We start from the raw sequence: 17,788 nt of genomic DNA, 5'->3' as shown, positions 1-17,788 counted from the left end.
CATCATACAGTCATCCATTGCATTTTGAGGTCTGTTTTTATTTTATTTTATTATTTTTATTTTATTTAGAAAATGTGAGAATATTATATATATATACACACATATATTTATAATATATATATATATATATATATATATATTATTTTTTAATATCATAACTTATTTACATTAACAGCATTGAACCTAATACAGCTAATTACAAATATTTACGTTTTTTTAACCCTTTAATATATATATCAGATTGTTTAAGATGACGAAAATATTTATGAAACATTTCAATTAGAGGTGAAGTGAATAAAGTGAATAGCACTCTAAAATATTTATTAATAAATTATCAGTTTTCATGCAATGGACATGGATGTTGGTTTAAAAATGCCATGTTTAACGTTTTATCCAATTAGCCTATTGCATATATGATGGGAACAAAAATGTAGCCTAACTGCATAACAGGAATGATTCGTGACACATAAAATAAAAAGTGCTGCAGTCCAAAATAAACGGACTTGATCAACAGGCCATCCCAAAACAATTAACAACCATTTGCAAATTTAAATGAACAGAAAGTCTAAAGCAATTTACAAACAACTATTTTATCAGTGCAATAACATATATCAGGAAGAACGATAAACTATACCTGAATATAGTTTATTAATAGATTATTATATTATACGTTTTTGCCTTGATATTAGGTTATTTCCCTACTGATCTATAACAGAGAAATTTAATATCACTTTAATAGCTATTTTTAACATAGAAACATAGAAACCTGTTAATAGTGTTCCTGGGACACCATACAAAAAACCCTAGTTAATAACAACATAACATGAAAAATATTTATTACAAATCTAAAGGTTTAAGAGACTGAAAAAAACTAAAAACGCCTTTCTCAGGCCTTTGAAAGATGTTGCATGTTTTCTCCAAAGCATTTTCTCTGCTCTCAAGTGCAACATATGGCAGCTCTACATTATTTCACTTTACATAATCGTAAAGGGACAAAATAAGTGCTTTTGTAAGGACAGACTCCCCACCCACCCTTAAAGTTCCCATACATCATCTTGAAAGGTATCATTCAGTATCACAATAATAGAGTGGAATGTTTGTGCAGAGAAGTGCTACAAATAAGTTGATGGTGTCTCCTCACGTGTGAGATGATGAACTGTATTCTTCAGGGCGACGAGTACTTTCTCAGGAAGTTTTAAAAACAGCTTTGCGGTGCAGGTGTCTCTGCAGGATGGAGTGTAACTGAGAACCAAAAAGAACCCCTTGAGACTCACTGGCTAATGGTATAAATAACATGTCAGGTTAACAAGGTTATACAAGTCAAATGCAGCATGTCAAATGCAGCTTTGCAGGTTATTAATATGTTCTATCCACCATCTTACTGTGTCAAAAAATATAAGCACTGCAAGACTGTATATAAATCAGATTTTATTCAGTGATTGGTTAAAACATTCAGAAAGAGATTTGTAAAGTGATTTGTATTTTAAACAGGAAAATCACACTAGAATATACTTTAAATGTACCACCATTCCTGTGAACTAGCACCAAAATATAAAGGTGTGGTTCCTGCTCACTGAGCTTTGAAACACCTGCAGTTGTGGTACAAGACATGTATTAGTTCCTTTAAAATATCATGCCATTTTTTTTCTCCTGAAATCTATATTTAGTGGGCCAGCATACATTCAGGAAGTCCTTTGCGACCATGAGCCTGAAATGAAGATGAAAACAGTTTTTGTTTTATCCAGCTGTATTTACTCAGTGCAACTTATAACATCAAAGTAAAATATATCACCAACATGTCGGCAAAATAAATAAATAAAAAACTAGAATCATTTCGTTGGAAAAATAATCACCCCCTTCCTAAAAATGACTTGTACAATCAATCAGATGTAGCTAACCACCTTCTCAATGGCACACAAAGCCATTTCACTTTCATTTGTGATCTGCTGTATAATTTTAATTATAGCTCAGCATGAAAAGAGCTAAACTATGGGTGGCAAGGCACTGTCAAAAGATCTCTGGGATAAAGCTGTGGACAGTCCAAGTCAGAAGATGGATGCAAAAAAAAAAAAAAGGCTTTATCAATGCCTAGAAGCACACTGAAGTCTATTATTAAGAAGTCAGGACGTCTCTCCAGACTGGATGAATGAACCAGGAGGAAACTGGTCAGAGAGGCAAGAGACCTATAGCAACTCTTAAGCAGCTGTGGGAATTTTAGAAAATGAGTGGTCATTGTGTGCATGTGACAACAATATCACAAATTCTCCATAAATGTGGCTTGTATGGGAGGGTTGCAATAAAAAAATGCCACTTCTCAAGAAAGGCCACATGCAGTCACGACTGAGCTTTGCCAAAACGCACCTTGAAGATTCTGAGGCAGATGCAATTAACACTGAATTATTTGGCCTCAACACCAAACAATTTGTCTAGGGGAAGTACAATACAGCTCACCATCCAAATAACAGCATTCCTTAAGCATGGAGGTGGAAATATCTTGGATGTTTCTCTGCAGCAGGGACTTGGACTTGGATCTTATAAGTTGCATTCAGTAAATACAGCTGGATAAAACAAAAACTGTGTCCATCTTCATTTTAGGCTCCAAAGGAACAAAATGTGATAATTTTAATTTTTTAAGTAGGTGATTCTTATCTATACCCACTGTGTGTGTGTGTGTGTGTGTGTATGTATATATATATATATATATATATATATATATATATATATATATATATATATATATGAGCAGAATGTCATACATACACACGTTGGATTTTCGTGTTTTATGAGGACACACACACACACGTTTGTTTTTGTGAAAAGTGGGGACATCCCATAGGCGTAATGTTTTTTATACTGTAGAAACTGTATATTCTATGGCCCTACACCAACTCTACACCTAACCCTCACGGGAAACTTTGTGCAGTTTTACTTTCTCAAAAAAAAAAAAAAAAAAAAACTCATTCTGTATGATTTATAAGTGTTTTGAAAAATGGGGACATGGGTCACCCTCTCCTTGTAATAGCTGTGTCCCATGTCATTATACAAAGTTGTGTCCTGATATGTCACAAAAACATGCCCGTATAAGTCTCTCATCCTTTTGTTTGCCTCAGATTATTACATTTTCCTTACACATTTGTTAAATAAATTAGTTGTCTTCAGAATTCATATTTAATCTGATGAACTTTCATCCGAATTTCCCTTGTGAAAACAAGTAAACTTTAGCATATTTTTACTGAAATAATGTACTTTAAAAGAATATACTTAATGTAATGTAATGATATGAATGTAAGGTTTTTGGACAATTGATTACATGTTAATTACAATTAAATAAAATTGTATAATAATTTAAATTGATATTTAATGCAGTTAGTTGAATATAAGAGTGCTTTTTTGACCTACCTAAGTAGGTCATTTAATGCACTTATTTTAACTGTATTTAAGTGTGTTAAACATAATCATGAATATTTAAGTACACTCAAAAATTTTTTTGGTCAAAATATACTCTCCTAACCAAGTTTATTATTCATTGACGACTTTACATTGAGATGTTGAACTTACAGAAATTCTTCTTGATAGGTAAGGTTAACGTTTTTTTCAACACGTTAACTCTACTTTCAAGCCCCATATAACATAGATATAACAAGACACTGTAAGGATAAGAATAATCTTAAGGGGATTTTTCAAAAGTTGTGCAAAAATATGCTTTATATTTGTGATTGTGTTAGGTGAGATTAGTATCGCAAATACTACAGACCATGGCTTTTTATTTAGTTAATATTATATTATCTGCAAGTATGTGTGTGTGTGTGTGTGTGTGTGTGCGGGAGTGTGTGTGACCCTGGACAACAAAACTAGTCATAAAGGTCAATTTCTTGAAATTGAGATTTATACATCATATGAAAGCTGAATAAATAAGCTTTCCTTAGATTTATGGTTTGGTAGGATCGGACAATATTTGGCCGAGACACAACTATTTGAAGATCTGGAATCTGAGGGTGCAAAAAAATCAAATACTGAGAAAATCGCCATTTAAGTTCTTAGCAATGCATATTACTAATCAAAAATTAGGTTTTGATATATTTATGGTAGGAAATTTACAAAATATCTTCATGTAACATGATCTTTACTTAATATCCTAATGATTTTTGACATAAAAGAAAAATCAATAATTTTGACCCATACAGTGTATTTTTGGCTATTGCTAAAAATATATCCCAGTGATTTAAGAATGGTTTTGTGGTCCAGGGTCATATATATATATATATATATATAGATAGATAGATAGATAGATAGATAGATAGATAGATAGATAGATAGATAGATAGATTTGAAGTATACTACAAGTGCACATTCAGTACAATTAAGTCAGTCATGTATCTTTTCTTTTGTATCAAAACAGTATTCAAGAGGAAGACGTTACTATGAATAAAATGATCAGCAACATACAGGACAATTTACTTTAGATACTATCCACAGAATGAGCGCAAACCAACATGTGATTTAGATGTGTCTGACTAAATGTGGACAAAACAGAGAAAATAGGCTATCATATCTGTAAAAAAAAAAAAAAAAAAAAAAACAATCTTAATGCTTTATGTACAAGATCATGTCATACAAGATCCTGTATATGCTTGTGTTTATGGCCAAAACACATCCATGCACATATAGTTCAGAAGTAATCTTGCCACATGAAATTTCTTAAAAATGTGCCTAACCCTATTCTGGAAATGAAAAACTATGACAAAGCCTTTGTGGGGAGTATTGGTAGTACAGTTTGACTTGTGAAAGTGCTCTGATTTACATCTCCTGGTTCCACAATCCTCTCATTCTCTTCCACTTCTCCATCCTTACTGGAGACTGTCTGAGGGGGAGTGAGGAGGTCTTCAAGAATGCCCAAAGATCCTAGCGCTCCATCCATAGCTAAGAAGCTATTAAGACGTCCATGTATCACGGGAATACAGGGTAAATCCCAGCTGAAGTCATGATGTGATGGAGACACCAACAAAGGGAATTGGTCCTCTTCTTTTAGCTCTTCCTCTGTAATCTCAGAGAAGTCTTCGTTTCTCTGTGAAGCTGTCAATAGCTGAGGTTTATAAGGAGAATCAATGCAAAACTGGTCTGTTGTTGGCATTTCTGTGACATGAAGCACCGTTGGATAAGAGTCTTGCCTCTCCAACGACAGACTGACTTCCTCAACGGGAGTTAAGGGAGGATCGCTGTTTTCAGGAGGAGCTCCCCAAGGGCCATAGCTGTCGTCCTGAGAGCAAAAAAAAAAGTATGGACAATGTCAACCTCTGATATTATTTTTTGCAATAACAGGTGCAATATTGTATCATAATTATAATGCATTTGAACGTATACTGAGCATTACAAGATCGTTATGGGCTGTCCAGACAGTTTTGGCATTTCTGCATTTTGCTTTTTCATCCCAATCCACTTCTCAGCATCTTGTGTTTTAAATGCGAAAATGTGTTTTTTCAATGATAGCTTTAGGATGTGTGGTTTGCTGTTTTCACTCTTTTCTTAACTATTATTTTTACAACCACCTTTCCAATTAAAAGCATGCTGCACACCAGTTAGTTAAATATTGACAACATCTAGCAACCAAATCTCAATTTATAACAGGTAGAAATGTGGCACAAGGCATCAGAAAGGTTGAGAACCACTTCAGAACCTTGTTATTGTGTCAAATCTTATTTTACAGTTTCGTATAATCGAAGTTCAGTTTATTCGTTTAATTGTTGACGGATACTGAGGCTATGTTTAACATGACATTTCTGCTACTGTGCTTCATAGTGGGGGGAATTCTGGTGGAAAATTTTCAAAAAAAAAATATGACATGTTTTGTATTTTTTGAAAGGTTTCATTTTCGGGTCATCTGTCCACATGCCAAACAGGATACAGAGTCAGTATTCTTGTGCAGTGGATTTGTCAATGCTGCTTATAATACAACTGATGCCAGCAGACACCCAGCTGTTATGTTGAGATTCTGTGACCTCCTTGAAGTTCAGTATGCTTCAGATTGAGTACTTCTATTTGAACCTTTGAATTCTCCCATCCAGGCTAATGAGCTACTAACTAAACCCACATCATAAGATTACTTGTGTTGTATTTGTTTTAAAGAAGGCCTCCAAACTCATAATATTGCATCATGATCATTACATTTAACTAAAATGTATAAATAAACATTATTACCTTTAGTAGTTTTATAGCATTGCTGTTATCAAATTTCGGTAGATTTTCGAAAATCCAAGAGACTCCAATGGACATGCACATTTTCATCATTCTGTAAAGAGAGTTTTTTTTTTTTTTGAGAAATAAAATAGCAGCTACACACACACACACAACTTACACACTGTTCACACTGACTGTGACTGTAACATTATGAAACAACGCAGACATGAGCCACATTGTGAAACTACTTGCACAAATGAAAGTGCAAACACTTAGTTAAATCAAAACGCCCTAGTTCAGCACGTCACCTCTGCCGCACACACTTCATGTACATCAGGTTGGCCAGGATCACCATAGGAACAGCAGCAGCCAAACTAATTCCAGCTATCATTCCACCTAGAATCACATTAGGCACTTTAGGATACACAAATGACATCCAATTGTTTGAACAAATCTGCATGAACTGCTCCTAATATTTTTGAAATTACTTTATAAGTGCATAATCTATGAATAATGCATGAATATTATTCAGTGTCTTTTATACACACAGTATAATATTGTAGTCTGAATGTGCACTGAACCTCATGCTGATTCTCTTAAAGGGACAGCATTACTTTCTTTCATCAGTAAAACACAAAAATGCTGAAAAATGTCTCAGGGTATTTTGTTCATACAGTGAAAGTCAACTGTCAACTATTGAACTTTCAAACACTCTAACCCACGTTATAATCACTTCTGCAGAAGCCTTCTAGAAATATTCATGTTTGTAATTGATTGTGGTCGAACTAATGTGATTTTTAGTTGAGTTGAGTTCCTATACATAATCCAACACTCCTTTATTTCAAAGATCTTTGAACTTTCTCATCTATTTCATAAGGAAAGGCACCTGTTGTCTTGTATGAATCAGTTTGGTGAGGTAGTTTGCTGGGACAACAGCAAGTGGCAGGTTGTCCTTTGGGCCCTTCACCCGCAGAATTCCATGCAGAGACCAGGATATCGTAACAATCCTGTTGGCCTCGCAGCTCCCAACTCAAAGATCTAGGAAATGCATAAGGCACAGTTTCTGCAAGAGACAACAGAACATGAGGAGATGAGGAGTGTTTCTTCCAGGATGTTTCTTTCTGCAGAAGATAACTAAGCATTGTTTTGCATCACTCACACTCTACTGTACTATAGCGATGACTAGTTAGCTGACTGACAGTTTGTCTTTGAAACAGGTTTTATGGTTAAGCTTCAAAGATCTTTCAGTAACTCTGTAGAATGAAACATGAAAGTTAAAATTCTCATGTAACTGTTCAGCAGGGTGGAGATGTTTAACACTGGCAAAACTGTTATGTACTTTTTCTGTCTGTTCTGCATTTTTTGAAAACACCGTTATGCCACTGGATCATAACAGACATTTTTTAGTTACTGATGTCTGTTTAACAGCTTGGTTAGAGTAGCTTATGTTGGAGACAGAAACATTTGCACACAGCCACATGCTTTCCGCTGTCTACTTCCTGTCATGCCCTGAAGCCACATGTTAAGAATAGCTGCTGAGTCTCAGTCGCGTTAGCCGGAGCTGTAACTTTAAAGACACAAAATGACACAGAAAACAGAGGGCCTCAAGAGATTTGAGTGAGAATCTAGAAAATACGAGAATACATTGATGTCCAGCAGGATTGGACAAGACATATGAACGGCCTAGGGCTGGGATAAACTATTATTTTTTAAACGATTAATCTAGCGAATATTTTTCCGATGCATCGATTAATCTAACGATTAATTTTTTCCAGACCGATTCGATTTCGATTATCTGCCCATTAATTGACTACTAACGATTTATACATGTTGATTTACATATCTGAATGAAAAAAAACACAAATTCCTTAACATTGCAATATATTTTTTTTTGCTCTTAAAATTACAAAATAAAAGACTGACTAAGAATGCATTACTTTGCACTTGCACATAGCTTACTGAAACAAGCTTATTGAACACATAGGGCCTAGCTTACTGAAAAAAGTCCTTCTTTCAGATGAAAATAACAACAACTTGATGTCTAGCATTCAATAAAAAAGGTCACCCAAAATACTTGTTTAGAGCAATTGAAAGAATACAGTAACCAATGTAAACTTGAGGGCTTTAAGCTAATACAGAGAGTGCTTTTCCAAAACAAAAACAAAAAACAAAACAAAACAAAAATTAACAGTGGGAGCAAGCAGCCTATCATGGAGAAAAAAAAAATCTCTGAATGCTCCAAGTGAAACTTTGGCGTTCCGCCCTTTTTCCATCGTTTCTAATGACTTTGGTTAATATGCACTAGGGAGAGAGAGAGAGAGAGAGCAAGACAGCACTCGTGTAGTTTGAAGACTGTGAGTGCACCATCGCGCCTGAAACTTTGGTGTTTAGCCCTATTTCTATCGTGTTTAATGATTTTCATTAATATGCACAAGGGAGAGAGAGAGCAAGAAGCGCTCGTGTTGTTTTAAGACTGTTAGTGCGCGCGCACAGCCGGGGCTTTCTCTCGTACGCGCCCTGTCAGGCGCAGCAGTCATTCTATTCTACATCACATTTTATTCGTCTTTATTTATCGTTTAATTTTTGATCTAGAGATTTAAACTATATTCACCATGTAGGCTACAGTGATTTACGAAGTTATTAAAACACATTCATGTAAGGTTTTTTTATGCTGCGGCTCCCGGGGAGCAGTCGGGGGTTCGGTGCCCTGCTCAAGGGCACCTCAATCGTGGTATTGCCGTCCCGAGACTCAAACCCACAACCTTTGGGTTAGGAGTCAAACTCTCAAACCATTAGGCCACAACTTCCCCACAAATTACTTTTTGACCCAATTAGTCAAAAAGTACATAAACAATGCAGCAAGCATGTGAGCTGTTATCAAAGGCAAAGGAGCCATTTTTTGTTATTATGTGAATAAATACTATTTAGTTTTTTCAGTTAGTTTTTTGTCCAAATATTAAAATTCCATTAATAGAACTTTTTTGACAGATTCCTATAATATGTGTGTTTTTTCAGGTGGTCTAATAAATTGTTAAGGACTGTATGTTTTCATAGCATTCAGTTGGCACATTTGTTTTTAGGACATTGGGCAGAATGTGGAATAGTGGGTTTTTCTCAGTAAAATTAAAATAAAAAAGGGGGTTTAATCCGATTAATCAAAAACATAATCGGCCAACTAATTGATGATTAAAATAATTGTTAGTTGCAGCCCTAAATAATTTTGTGCGACTACAAGTATATTATAACATTAGAAATTGAAAGTCACCTGCTACAGTCGTAAACATGTGAACCCCATCTGTGAATAGTTTTCACTTTCAGTTCAATCTGACATCTGGGCCTGTCCCTCTGAGAGTGACATCTTTTTTTTTTTCCAATAATAATAATACATTTTTCTTGAGCACAAAATCAACATATTAGAATGATTTCTGAATTATCATGTGACAGTGAAGACCGGGGTAATGGCTGCTAAAAAACTACTTTCCCATTACATTAATTAAATTACATTTTAAATTATAGTAAAATATAAAACAGTTATTAAAAAATAGTTACTGTATTTTTGATAAATTAAATGCAGCTATGGTAGGTGAGACTTTTTAACCGATCTGTCAGACCCTATACTGGTCAGATGGCTTGCTGGTTATTTAAGATTCCGGTGAAGCTTGTTTCATACTCAGTTTCATATTTTGTTGCATCAGGGTAGGAAAAGCTGATTTGAGCTGGTCTGTAGGCTTTATAGGGCTTTTTGGGGCACTTTTCAGCAGGTGAGTAGTAGATCAGCTGGCCTCCCAGCTAAACCAGTTAAACAAAAGCTTTGCCAGGCTGGAAGTCCAGCTAAAACCAGCAGCTTAGGCTTACGCTGGTATAGATTTTTTTTATAAAATATATTTTTTATAAGCATGCATATTGATTTTGTATAATCCATTAACGCAACAAGACATAAAACGTTTTAAAAGTGATTCCCATGTCAGTTGCTTAAAAAACCATTACCTTATTTACACTCAGTTGTTTGCAGTCACAGTTCAGCAACACACAGAACATCAGTTTTAGACCAGTGGTGTAGAAGTGTAGAGGAGTGGGGTTACTGGAAGAGGATGTGTACTCTTTCAGTAAATGGTGGAAAACCCTGCTGTCAAACTGTGGGTGTGACTGTGATGAGTCTCAAACCAAAGACAGGTAAAGTCTTTCCACTCTGCTAAATGCACAAAGGTGCACTGCATTACTTGTGGAGTGAGGTTAAAGACGCCAGAGTAGTTGTGAAAAAAAAGAAAAAAAAAACTTTCTTTTTTTTATATTTAGACAGTGTTAGCGAACAAACAAAAGTTCTGATTCGCATTTACAAACCATGTGACTCCTGCCCTCACACTGACACAAACCACAGCCCAACACACTCACACAGCTGTTTTACTCACGGTTCTGAAGAAGTCTCTTGTCAACATGTCTCTGGAAGTAAATGGTGTAGTTTCTGATAAATCCCCTTTGTTTTTCTTGCTTGAGCTCTTCCCATTGGATCAAAATCAGGTTTTCCCCTATAGTGGTAATAGATACATCTGGACCAGCTAGAGGCTCTGAAAGAGAAACAACACACTGGATTAAGAGATTAAGTGACACTTCGATCTCTGAGCAGGAGAATGTTTTAAAAATTATAAAAACTAAAATGTAACCTTTATAAATGCTACTGTATTTAATAAACTCATTAACTCACTTATTTTTTACAAATTCACTGTCGGCGCCCTCTTGTGGCAATTTAGAGGGAGAGCAGGGTTCTTGTAACCCTTTTTTTCTGCTCAATTTTTTTTTTTAGTTTAGCCTAATGTTTTTGAAGTAATGCCTAAAATATCTTTGACATATTAGTAACTGTAATAATATAGTAGAAAATATTTTTTATTTAAAATAAATGCTATTATTCAGAACTTTCCATTCACACACAAAAAATATAAATAAATAAATAAATACATAAATGTATCATAAAACAATCTAATAAGTGCATATAGGTGAGCAAAAGAGATTTCTTTTGAAAACATTGAAAAATATGACTGTATTAAGTTTAAGTTATTACTAGTATTACATTTGAGTAAGAATGATCTCACCTACTAAATTCTTTAGACAAAACCCGAATAGGTGTGCTATTGTCAGTAGTTTCCCAGCAATAATAATAATAATAATAATAATAATAATAATAATAATAATAATAATAATAATAATAATATAAGCAACAACATAAAGCTCACACAGACGTTGAAAGAAAGAGAGAATATAGTAATCATGTACTTACTCTCTTCCTTTGCATAAACCTGAACAAATGCAGGGTCTGAAACTCCACTGGCTTCTTCAGTATATAATGAAATGTTATACAGGACTCCGGCTCGCATCCCTGCAAGAAGCAAGAACAAGTTCAGAATTGTTTAAGGACTTTATGATGAAACTTGAATAACGAATATTATTAAATGAACTAAATTAATCTACAAAACATATTATACTGTGTTTTTAATCGTTTTAATACTTTTCAACCTTAGATGTTAAGATCAATAGCAAACCTCTTACCTTCTAGAAATGTACAATTATAATCTTTTCCTAATCTCTTCCATTCTAAGGTCACTGGGCTCTGTTGCCACTGCACAACAAAACCCAGAATGCCCTTCAGCTCCTCACTGTACTGAGACACATCCCATGCTAGAAGCACACTGCCCCCTGCTGCTGGACCTAAATGTGTTATCATGGGGGCCGGTTTACCTGTGACACACATACACCGCAACGAATATAACATTTCTGTGTAGACACATGTAGATGGCTTTTAAAAGAATACTATCACTTTCTGTGAGTTCTACATAACTCAATAAATAAATAGTTTCTGACCTGTATATGTCAAGCTTACAGGAGCAGGCGGGGAGGAACCAGCTGCTGTCACAGCACTGACATTAACCTCGGCTGTGTTCAGCTGAAGAGTTTGATGAGTGACAAGAGCTGAGCAGTTCAGTTCGTGGATCTTGCCTTCTTCTTTATAAGATAACTTGTAATATAACAAACCTCCACTGTCATATTCTGGTCTATAGTGCTGTAAGAAGGAGAAATAAATAGTCAACAAGTGAGTTCATGTTGAGGGCAAAGGCCTATGAGATTATAAATTGTTCTTTTTAGTCAGTTCTTTCAATGAGCTGCCTGATGTGGTTCACAAACTGAACTGAATGATTCATTCTCAAACTGGACTGCTCCAGTTCACAAACTCGCTTCTTGAGTGGGATGGAGAAATAAAGCCATAGTCCACCCAAAGAGTATCTCATTATGGTTTAAAGTTAATAAAGGTACTATATATATAATTTCTTATTTTATTTTTTACAACTATCAGATCATTTCAGAAAACTCTGATTCATCAACTGTCTTACAGATTACTGTTATGTTTGCTTTGCATGTTTGTTTGATTTTTAAGCACTGGCTATGACTATTTGCATATTATCAACTCAAAGTAATGGATCATTTGATTTGGTTGGAAAAGCCCTTAAATTTTCAGTTTAATATTTAAATATAATGGTCTACTGTATAATGTCAATGAACTTTCAAAATGTTTTGGATCTAAGAAATTAATTAATTAAAGAAATTAATACTTTTATTCAGAAAAAAATAAAAAAAGTTTTTTATTTTACTTAAATATTTAAAATATAAAAAAAAAAAAAACACACACACACACATACAAAAACAGTTTTTCTATGATAATAATAAAAAGAAATGTTGCTTGAGTGATAAATTACTAATATTTGTTTATAAACATAAAAAACCTTACCAATCCCAAACCTGAAAGTAATCTATGTTATATACAGTTATTCCTTTGTTTGAAATCTACAACCTAATTTCATGTTATGATTCATCTGTGCAGTAGGTGGTGCTGTTACCTTCCACAACACTGTGACATTCACAGGTCCATGAGGACTGGTTCTGCTGATGACTCTCCACACATCAAGTTTGTGTGATGGTGCTAGAACATATTAAAACTAAATTGTCAAAACAATATGCAGGTAAAACACATTGACTAACCTAATCTGACTATAAAGGAATTACCAATTCCTGGGCTGATCATATTGAAGGGATGACTCCACATGCTGCAGTTTGTTGAAGAAACACACACTCTCAGCTCAAACTGATAGGGTATCAATGGTTTTAAGGCTTTCTGCATCAGAATACATCCATCTAGGAGCTCCTTCACACTTCCCAAGACCTGATCAAATATGATAGCAAAAATCTCTAAGACAGCTTTTGGATGGTTTGCTTTTAAAGGAATGGTTGACCCAAACAGGAAAATTTGCTTCGCCCCAAGGTCATCCAAGATGTAGAAGAGTTTGTTTCTTCATCAGAACAGATTTGGAGAAATTTAGCATTACATCACTTGCTCAGTGTATCTGCTGCAGTGAATGGGTGCCGTCAGAATTTGAGGTCAAATATTTGATAAAAAAAAAACATCACAATAACCCATAAGCAATTAACACAGCTCCAGTCCATCAATGAACATATTTTGAAGAAAAAAGCTGCATGGTTGTAAGAAACAAATCCATCTTTAAGACATTTTTAACTTTAAACCATTGCTTCTGGCTAAAATATGAGTCCGTTATCCATAATATTGCTTTCTTGTCTTGTCTGAATCAGTAGAAAAATATACACACTAGTCCAACCCAGTCCAAAACAGTTCTAAACAAATGTCAGTAGATTTTGATGTGATGCAAAATATGTAAAATCGTATTTTATCCATAAACAAGCTTTTTTTCTTCACAAGATATTAACCGATCGACTGAAGTTGTGTGAATTATTGTGATTTTGTCAACTGTTTAGACTCTCATTCTGACGGCACCCATTTACTGCAGAGGATCCATAGGCAAGCAATTTATGTAGTGTTAAACTTTTCCAAATCTGTTCCTGTGAAGAAAAAAACTTGTCTACATCTTGCATAGCCTGAGGGTGAACAATTTCTCAGCAAATTTACATTTTACTATACCTATTATTAACATGTTTTTATATGAGAAATAGGCATTTGACTCTCACCCAGTCCTGGTCATCATGTGTTTCTCTGAACCTCAAAACTGGTTTCAGCGTATCTTCCGAGCCATTCCAGTATATTGCAGGAGAAAGAGTGCCATTTTCAAACACAACTCTTGTTATCTCTGGAGTGCCTGGAATCACTGAACATAAAATTGATTATATGATTCAGGTTAAACAATCGTATCTTGGGATGTCAAAATATATTCTATAGCACTTTTACTGAGTGAAAGAAGAAGATCAAGAGACCATGATATGTTCAAAATGAGAAAGTGCTTCAGAAATTAGTAAGTGTGTGTAATTTATTCTCTTACCAATGTCCCAGATCGAGAAGTTAAAAGTAGAGTGTGACTCTCCTAATGCATTGTGACCTCTTACATGGACTTTGTATGTCATGTTCTCAACAAAAAGTGATCGTGGAATAGAGACATGACCATCTTTGTTCATCACATACTGGAAGAACTGGGAAGTTCTGTCGCTTTGCATAGAATAATACATAAGAAAAATAAATATTGTTTTGATTTTTAACTCTATATTTGAGAAAGGTTTCTTACATTATTAAGTGTACAATACCATCTTAATGTCATCAAACTGTTTAAATAATACAACTTGAATAAGAAATACTTACTGAAATGTCACTGTGAAATTCGTGAATAAATATGTCTCAGTTGTGACCATCAGAGAGCAGTTTACATACTCCGAATTTTTGTATGTGAGGCAGCTGAATTTCGGTTTACCTGGAGGGTCTAAAGCAGAAAATTGATTAATAACTGCATATTTGTAATCAAAATCTGGGTAGTTGTTCAGAATATTCACAACTAACTAGCATGTTTAACCAAAGGAGAAACATATGGGGAATTAATGGTTGGTGAATGTCACAGAATTTTCATTCATATATTTTCATATATATTTATATTTCATGTATGTGATCTATTGTCTCTTAAACTCCTTAAGCTATATTTAACCCTTCAAATCATTTAAATTGGTTTAGATTGATTCAGTCATATGAAATTATATTTTGGCCTGAATAAGCCAGTTATTTGAGATATTGCATCTATGGTGTAGAGCGTGTGAATACACATAACATATGAACTTACAGCCAGCCTTGAAGTCTTGACCGCAAACAGTGTGCCATGTGTCTCCCTCCTTCACCTTGCAGAGTAGCCAAAAACTGGGCTGACTGATGACTATTTGTGTTTTTATTACAGAGCAATTAATTGTTTCGAAAATGGTCTGTCCATTGAAGACTAAGGCAAAGTGTCTGCCACAGTCCTCCGTGTTCGACTGGCAACCTACAGTCAAGTTGGAGCCCAGGTGGATGACATCTGAGTCTACTATCAACTTTCCAACACAACTGACTCTGTAGCAGTCTAAGCAGAGAGAGAAACCCCTGTTCAGTTACAAGCTTGATCATAAAACATATTCAAATATAATACAAATGCAATCACAGTGACTTTACTCACCACAGAATTTGCTGCTGAAAAGGAAAAAAAAGACCACCTGCCAGACTCTGAGGAAATAATCCATTTCATGCCTTTCTTGTTCTGGTCCTCAGTGTTGATCATTGAATAGTGAGAATATTTTTTCCCACGCTTCATGCCTAGTCCTTACGCTTCTTCTCCTGTCCTCTCATTGCATGAAGCAAATCAGCATGTAGCCTAGTCAGAACAAAAAGTGGGTTGCCTTCCATATCATCATTCCTTTTTAAAGATGTAAAACGGGTCACATGTGTGCATATGAGTATTGTATATCAAAGGTATTAAAAAAACTGCCAAGGCTGAATGTTCACAGAAAATGATAAGCTCGCGATCTAGTCAGCATCCTCATGAGAGATACTGAATGCTACAAGCCTAATCTTTTTTATGTCAGCCTGGTTTTCTCAGAGTTGTCTTGCTCTTTTAAGAACCAATGACCTAGATTCGTGGTATTTGTGCCTTCTCTGAAACTCTGAAGCGTGTTTCAACAGTCATGCATCCTACTTATTAAACCACCTTTTTAGTCATCACGATCATTAACTGCTATCAAACAGTTACTTTACTGTACAGCATACATGAAATATTCTGATGTTACATTAACTTTACCTTTAAAGTCATGCATCATAGAATCATGGTAATTCAAATCTAAAACTGTAAAATATGTATTTCAGTAAGATATGATACTTCAAATGGCAGTAGAAGAAAAGTGAAAACCAAACAAACCTTTCTAATGCACGTACAATAGTGATTTCTCATCAGTTTGGGCTCCTCTGCTGTTTCCATCATAGATGTTATGAGGATGTTAAAACCAGTGGAGGAAGAGAACAATACTCATTATTTCAGTAAAACCTCCTCATGAAGCATGATGTAATGTCTCTCATAAACATACATTTTACACACAAACTCTGTTGATAGCAAAATTATACTTAAGCAAACTAAAGACAGCTAAATATGTGAGGCTCTCGAACAACGAAATTAGACTGAATTACCCTTGATCTCCTAACACGTTCCCTCTCACATGTGCATAGCTTGTGAAAATAACACCACAGAACAGCCTTCCTGCCTGCCCCAGATTTTTGATCTCTTTAAAACTTACTTTCCATCTTAATCTTCAAAATGTTTCTGGGGAAAACCAACTGACATAGATGAATCGGAGATACAGAGTAATACGAAGAATGCACTAATAACAGATTAATAAGAAGAGGCATTTATAATAATAATAATAAACAATAAAAATGATAAGCTTCATGAGATCAAGTTATTTACAGTAATGGTGTGAAAACTGAAAAATGAACAAAACAAAAGAAAACAATGAGGTTAGCGTTAGTCCCACAATTACAGTTTGTGTAAAAACTGACACGTCTAAACCACAAAGACAGACCACAAGTCACAAAAAAAATAAAGAAAGGAGGAAGGAAAGAAAGACATTAAAATATCTCATTCTTTTGCATGTCTCATTCTTTTTGCATTTAACAAATTTACCTTAATAACTTTTTTGTTTTGTGAACATGAATAGAGACATATTAAAATATGCACACTTTTTGTGTTAAACACAAAAAACTCCCCAAATAATTACTCATATCCTTTGAGACAGTTGCTAACCTTTGACTTTATCTCAGGAGTCGTCTTATCTTTCTTTGATAAAATGAACTGAGGTCTTTCGACCGCAATTCATTTTTTACGAAACACAACCAGAACCTGCTTATTTGAACTGTTAATCTACCTAGAAAATGGAAGCCGGTTTAAAATTATTAATTGGTGATATAAAATGTGGACTAATAATCATTTTAGGTTGTCACAGTATAATGAAAAAATTTCTCTAGTATTTTTATGCGCGCGCGTGTGTTGCAGTTGTTGTTGTTACTCTTGTTTTTATATAATTCGCACACTAGATGAAACAAAACACAAATGTATTTAATAATCACATTATAAACATAATAACCCCCAAATAATAAGTATATAATAACAATGCATAACTTTGGTCTTTGAGTATGAAAGGGGGCGTGGTCATCCAAGGTGCTATGTTGCTATATTGATCAACAGTTAGTTCTGGTCATTGAATCCGAAGTTGGTTGATAAAATAACTGCAATAAAGTCATTAACAATTACGTATTTGTTTA

At 34.6% G+C, this 17,788-nt stretch overlaps 1 protein-coding gene across 1 annotated transcript; it reads right to left on the bottom strand.

Annotated features, from left to right (window-relative positions):
- Positions 1-3,498: 3,498 nt before the first annotated feature.
- On the bottom strand, positions 3,499-16,007 carry LOC128015669 (interleukin-12 receptor subunit beta-2-like). Its single transcript, XM_052599714.1, has 15 exons — positions 15,657-16,007; positions 15,291-15,563; positions 14,822-14,939; positions 14,508-14,671; positions 14,200-14,336; positions 13,225-13,381; positions 13,059-13,141; positions 12,028-12,226; positions 11,716-11,904; positions 11,447-11,545; positions 10,584-10,739; positions 7,061-7,237; positions 6,483-6,570; positions 6,196-6,286; positions 3,499-5,257 (listed from the first exon to the last, which is right to left on the bottom strand). Exons 1-15 carry the CDS (start codon positions 15,718-15,720, stop codon positions 4,736-4,738), a joined length of 2,517 nt encoding a protein of 838 aa, XP_052455674.1. The 5' UTR covers positions 15,721-16,007; the 3' UTR covers positions 3,499-4,735.
- Between the last annotated feature and the right edge of the window lie 1,781 nt (positions 16,008-17,788).

This window comes from Carassius gibelio, chromosome A6 (assembly GCF_023724105.1).
Source record: "Carassius gibelio isolate Cgi1373 ecotype wild population from Czech Republic chromosome A6, carGib1.2-hapl.c, whole genome shotgun sequence".
Taxonomy (NCBI): Eukaryota; Metazoa; Chordata; class Actinopteri; order Cypriniformes; family Cyprinidae; genus Carassius; species Carassius gibelio.
Note: the sequence above shows the minus strand (reverse complement) of the source record. Positions and strands in the feature narration are given on the sequence as shown.

Coding starts and splice junctions, on each gene's coding strand:
- LOC128015669 (XM_052599714.1), bottom strand. CDS start 15,720: ATGGATTATTTCCTCAGAGTCTGGCAGGTGGTCTTTTTTTTCCTTTTC. Junction 14,672..14,821: donor AATTTCACAGTGACATTTCA/GTAAGTATTTCT, acceptor TTCTATGCAAAG/CGACAGAACTTCCCAGTTCT. Junction 12,227..13,058: donor ATGTCACAGTGTTGTGGAAG/GTAACAGCACCA, acceptor TCCTTCTTACAG/CACTATAGACCAGAATATGA.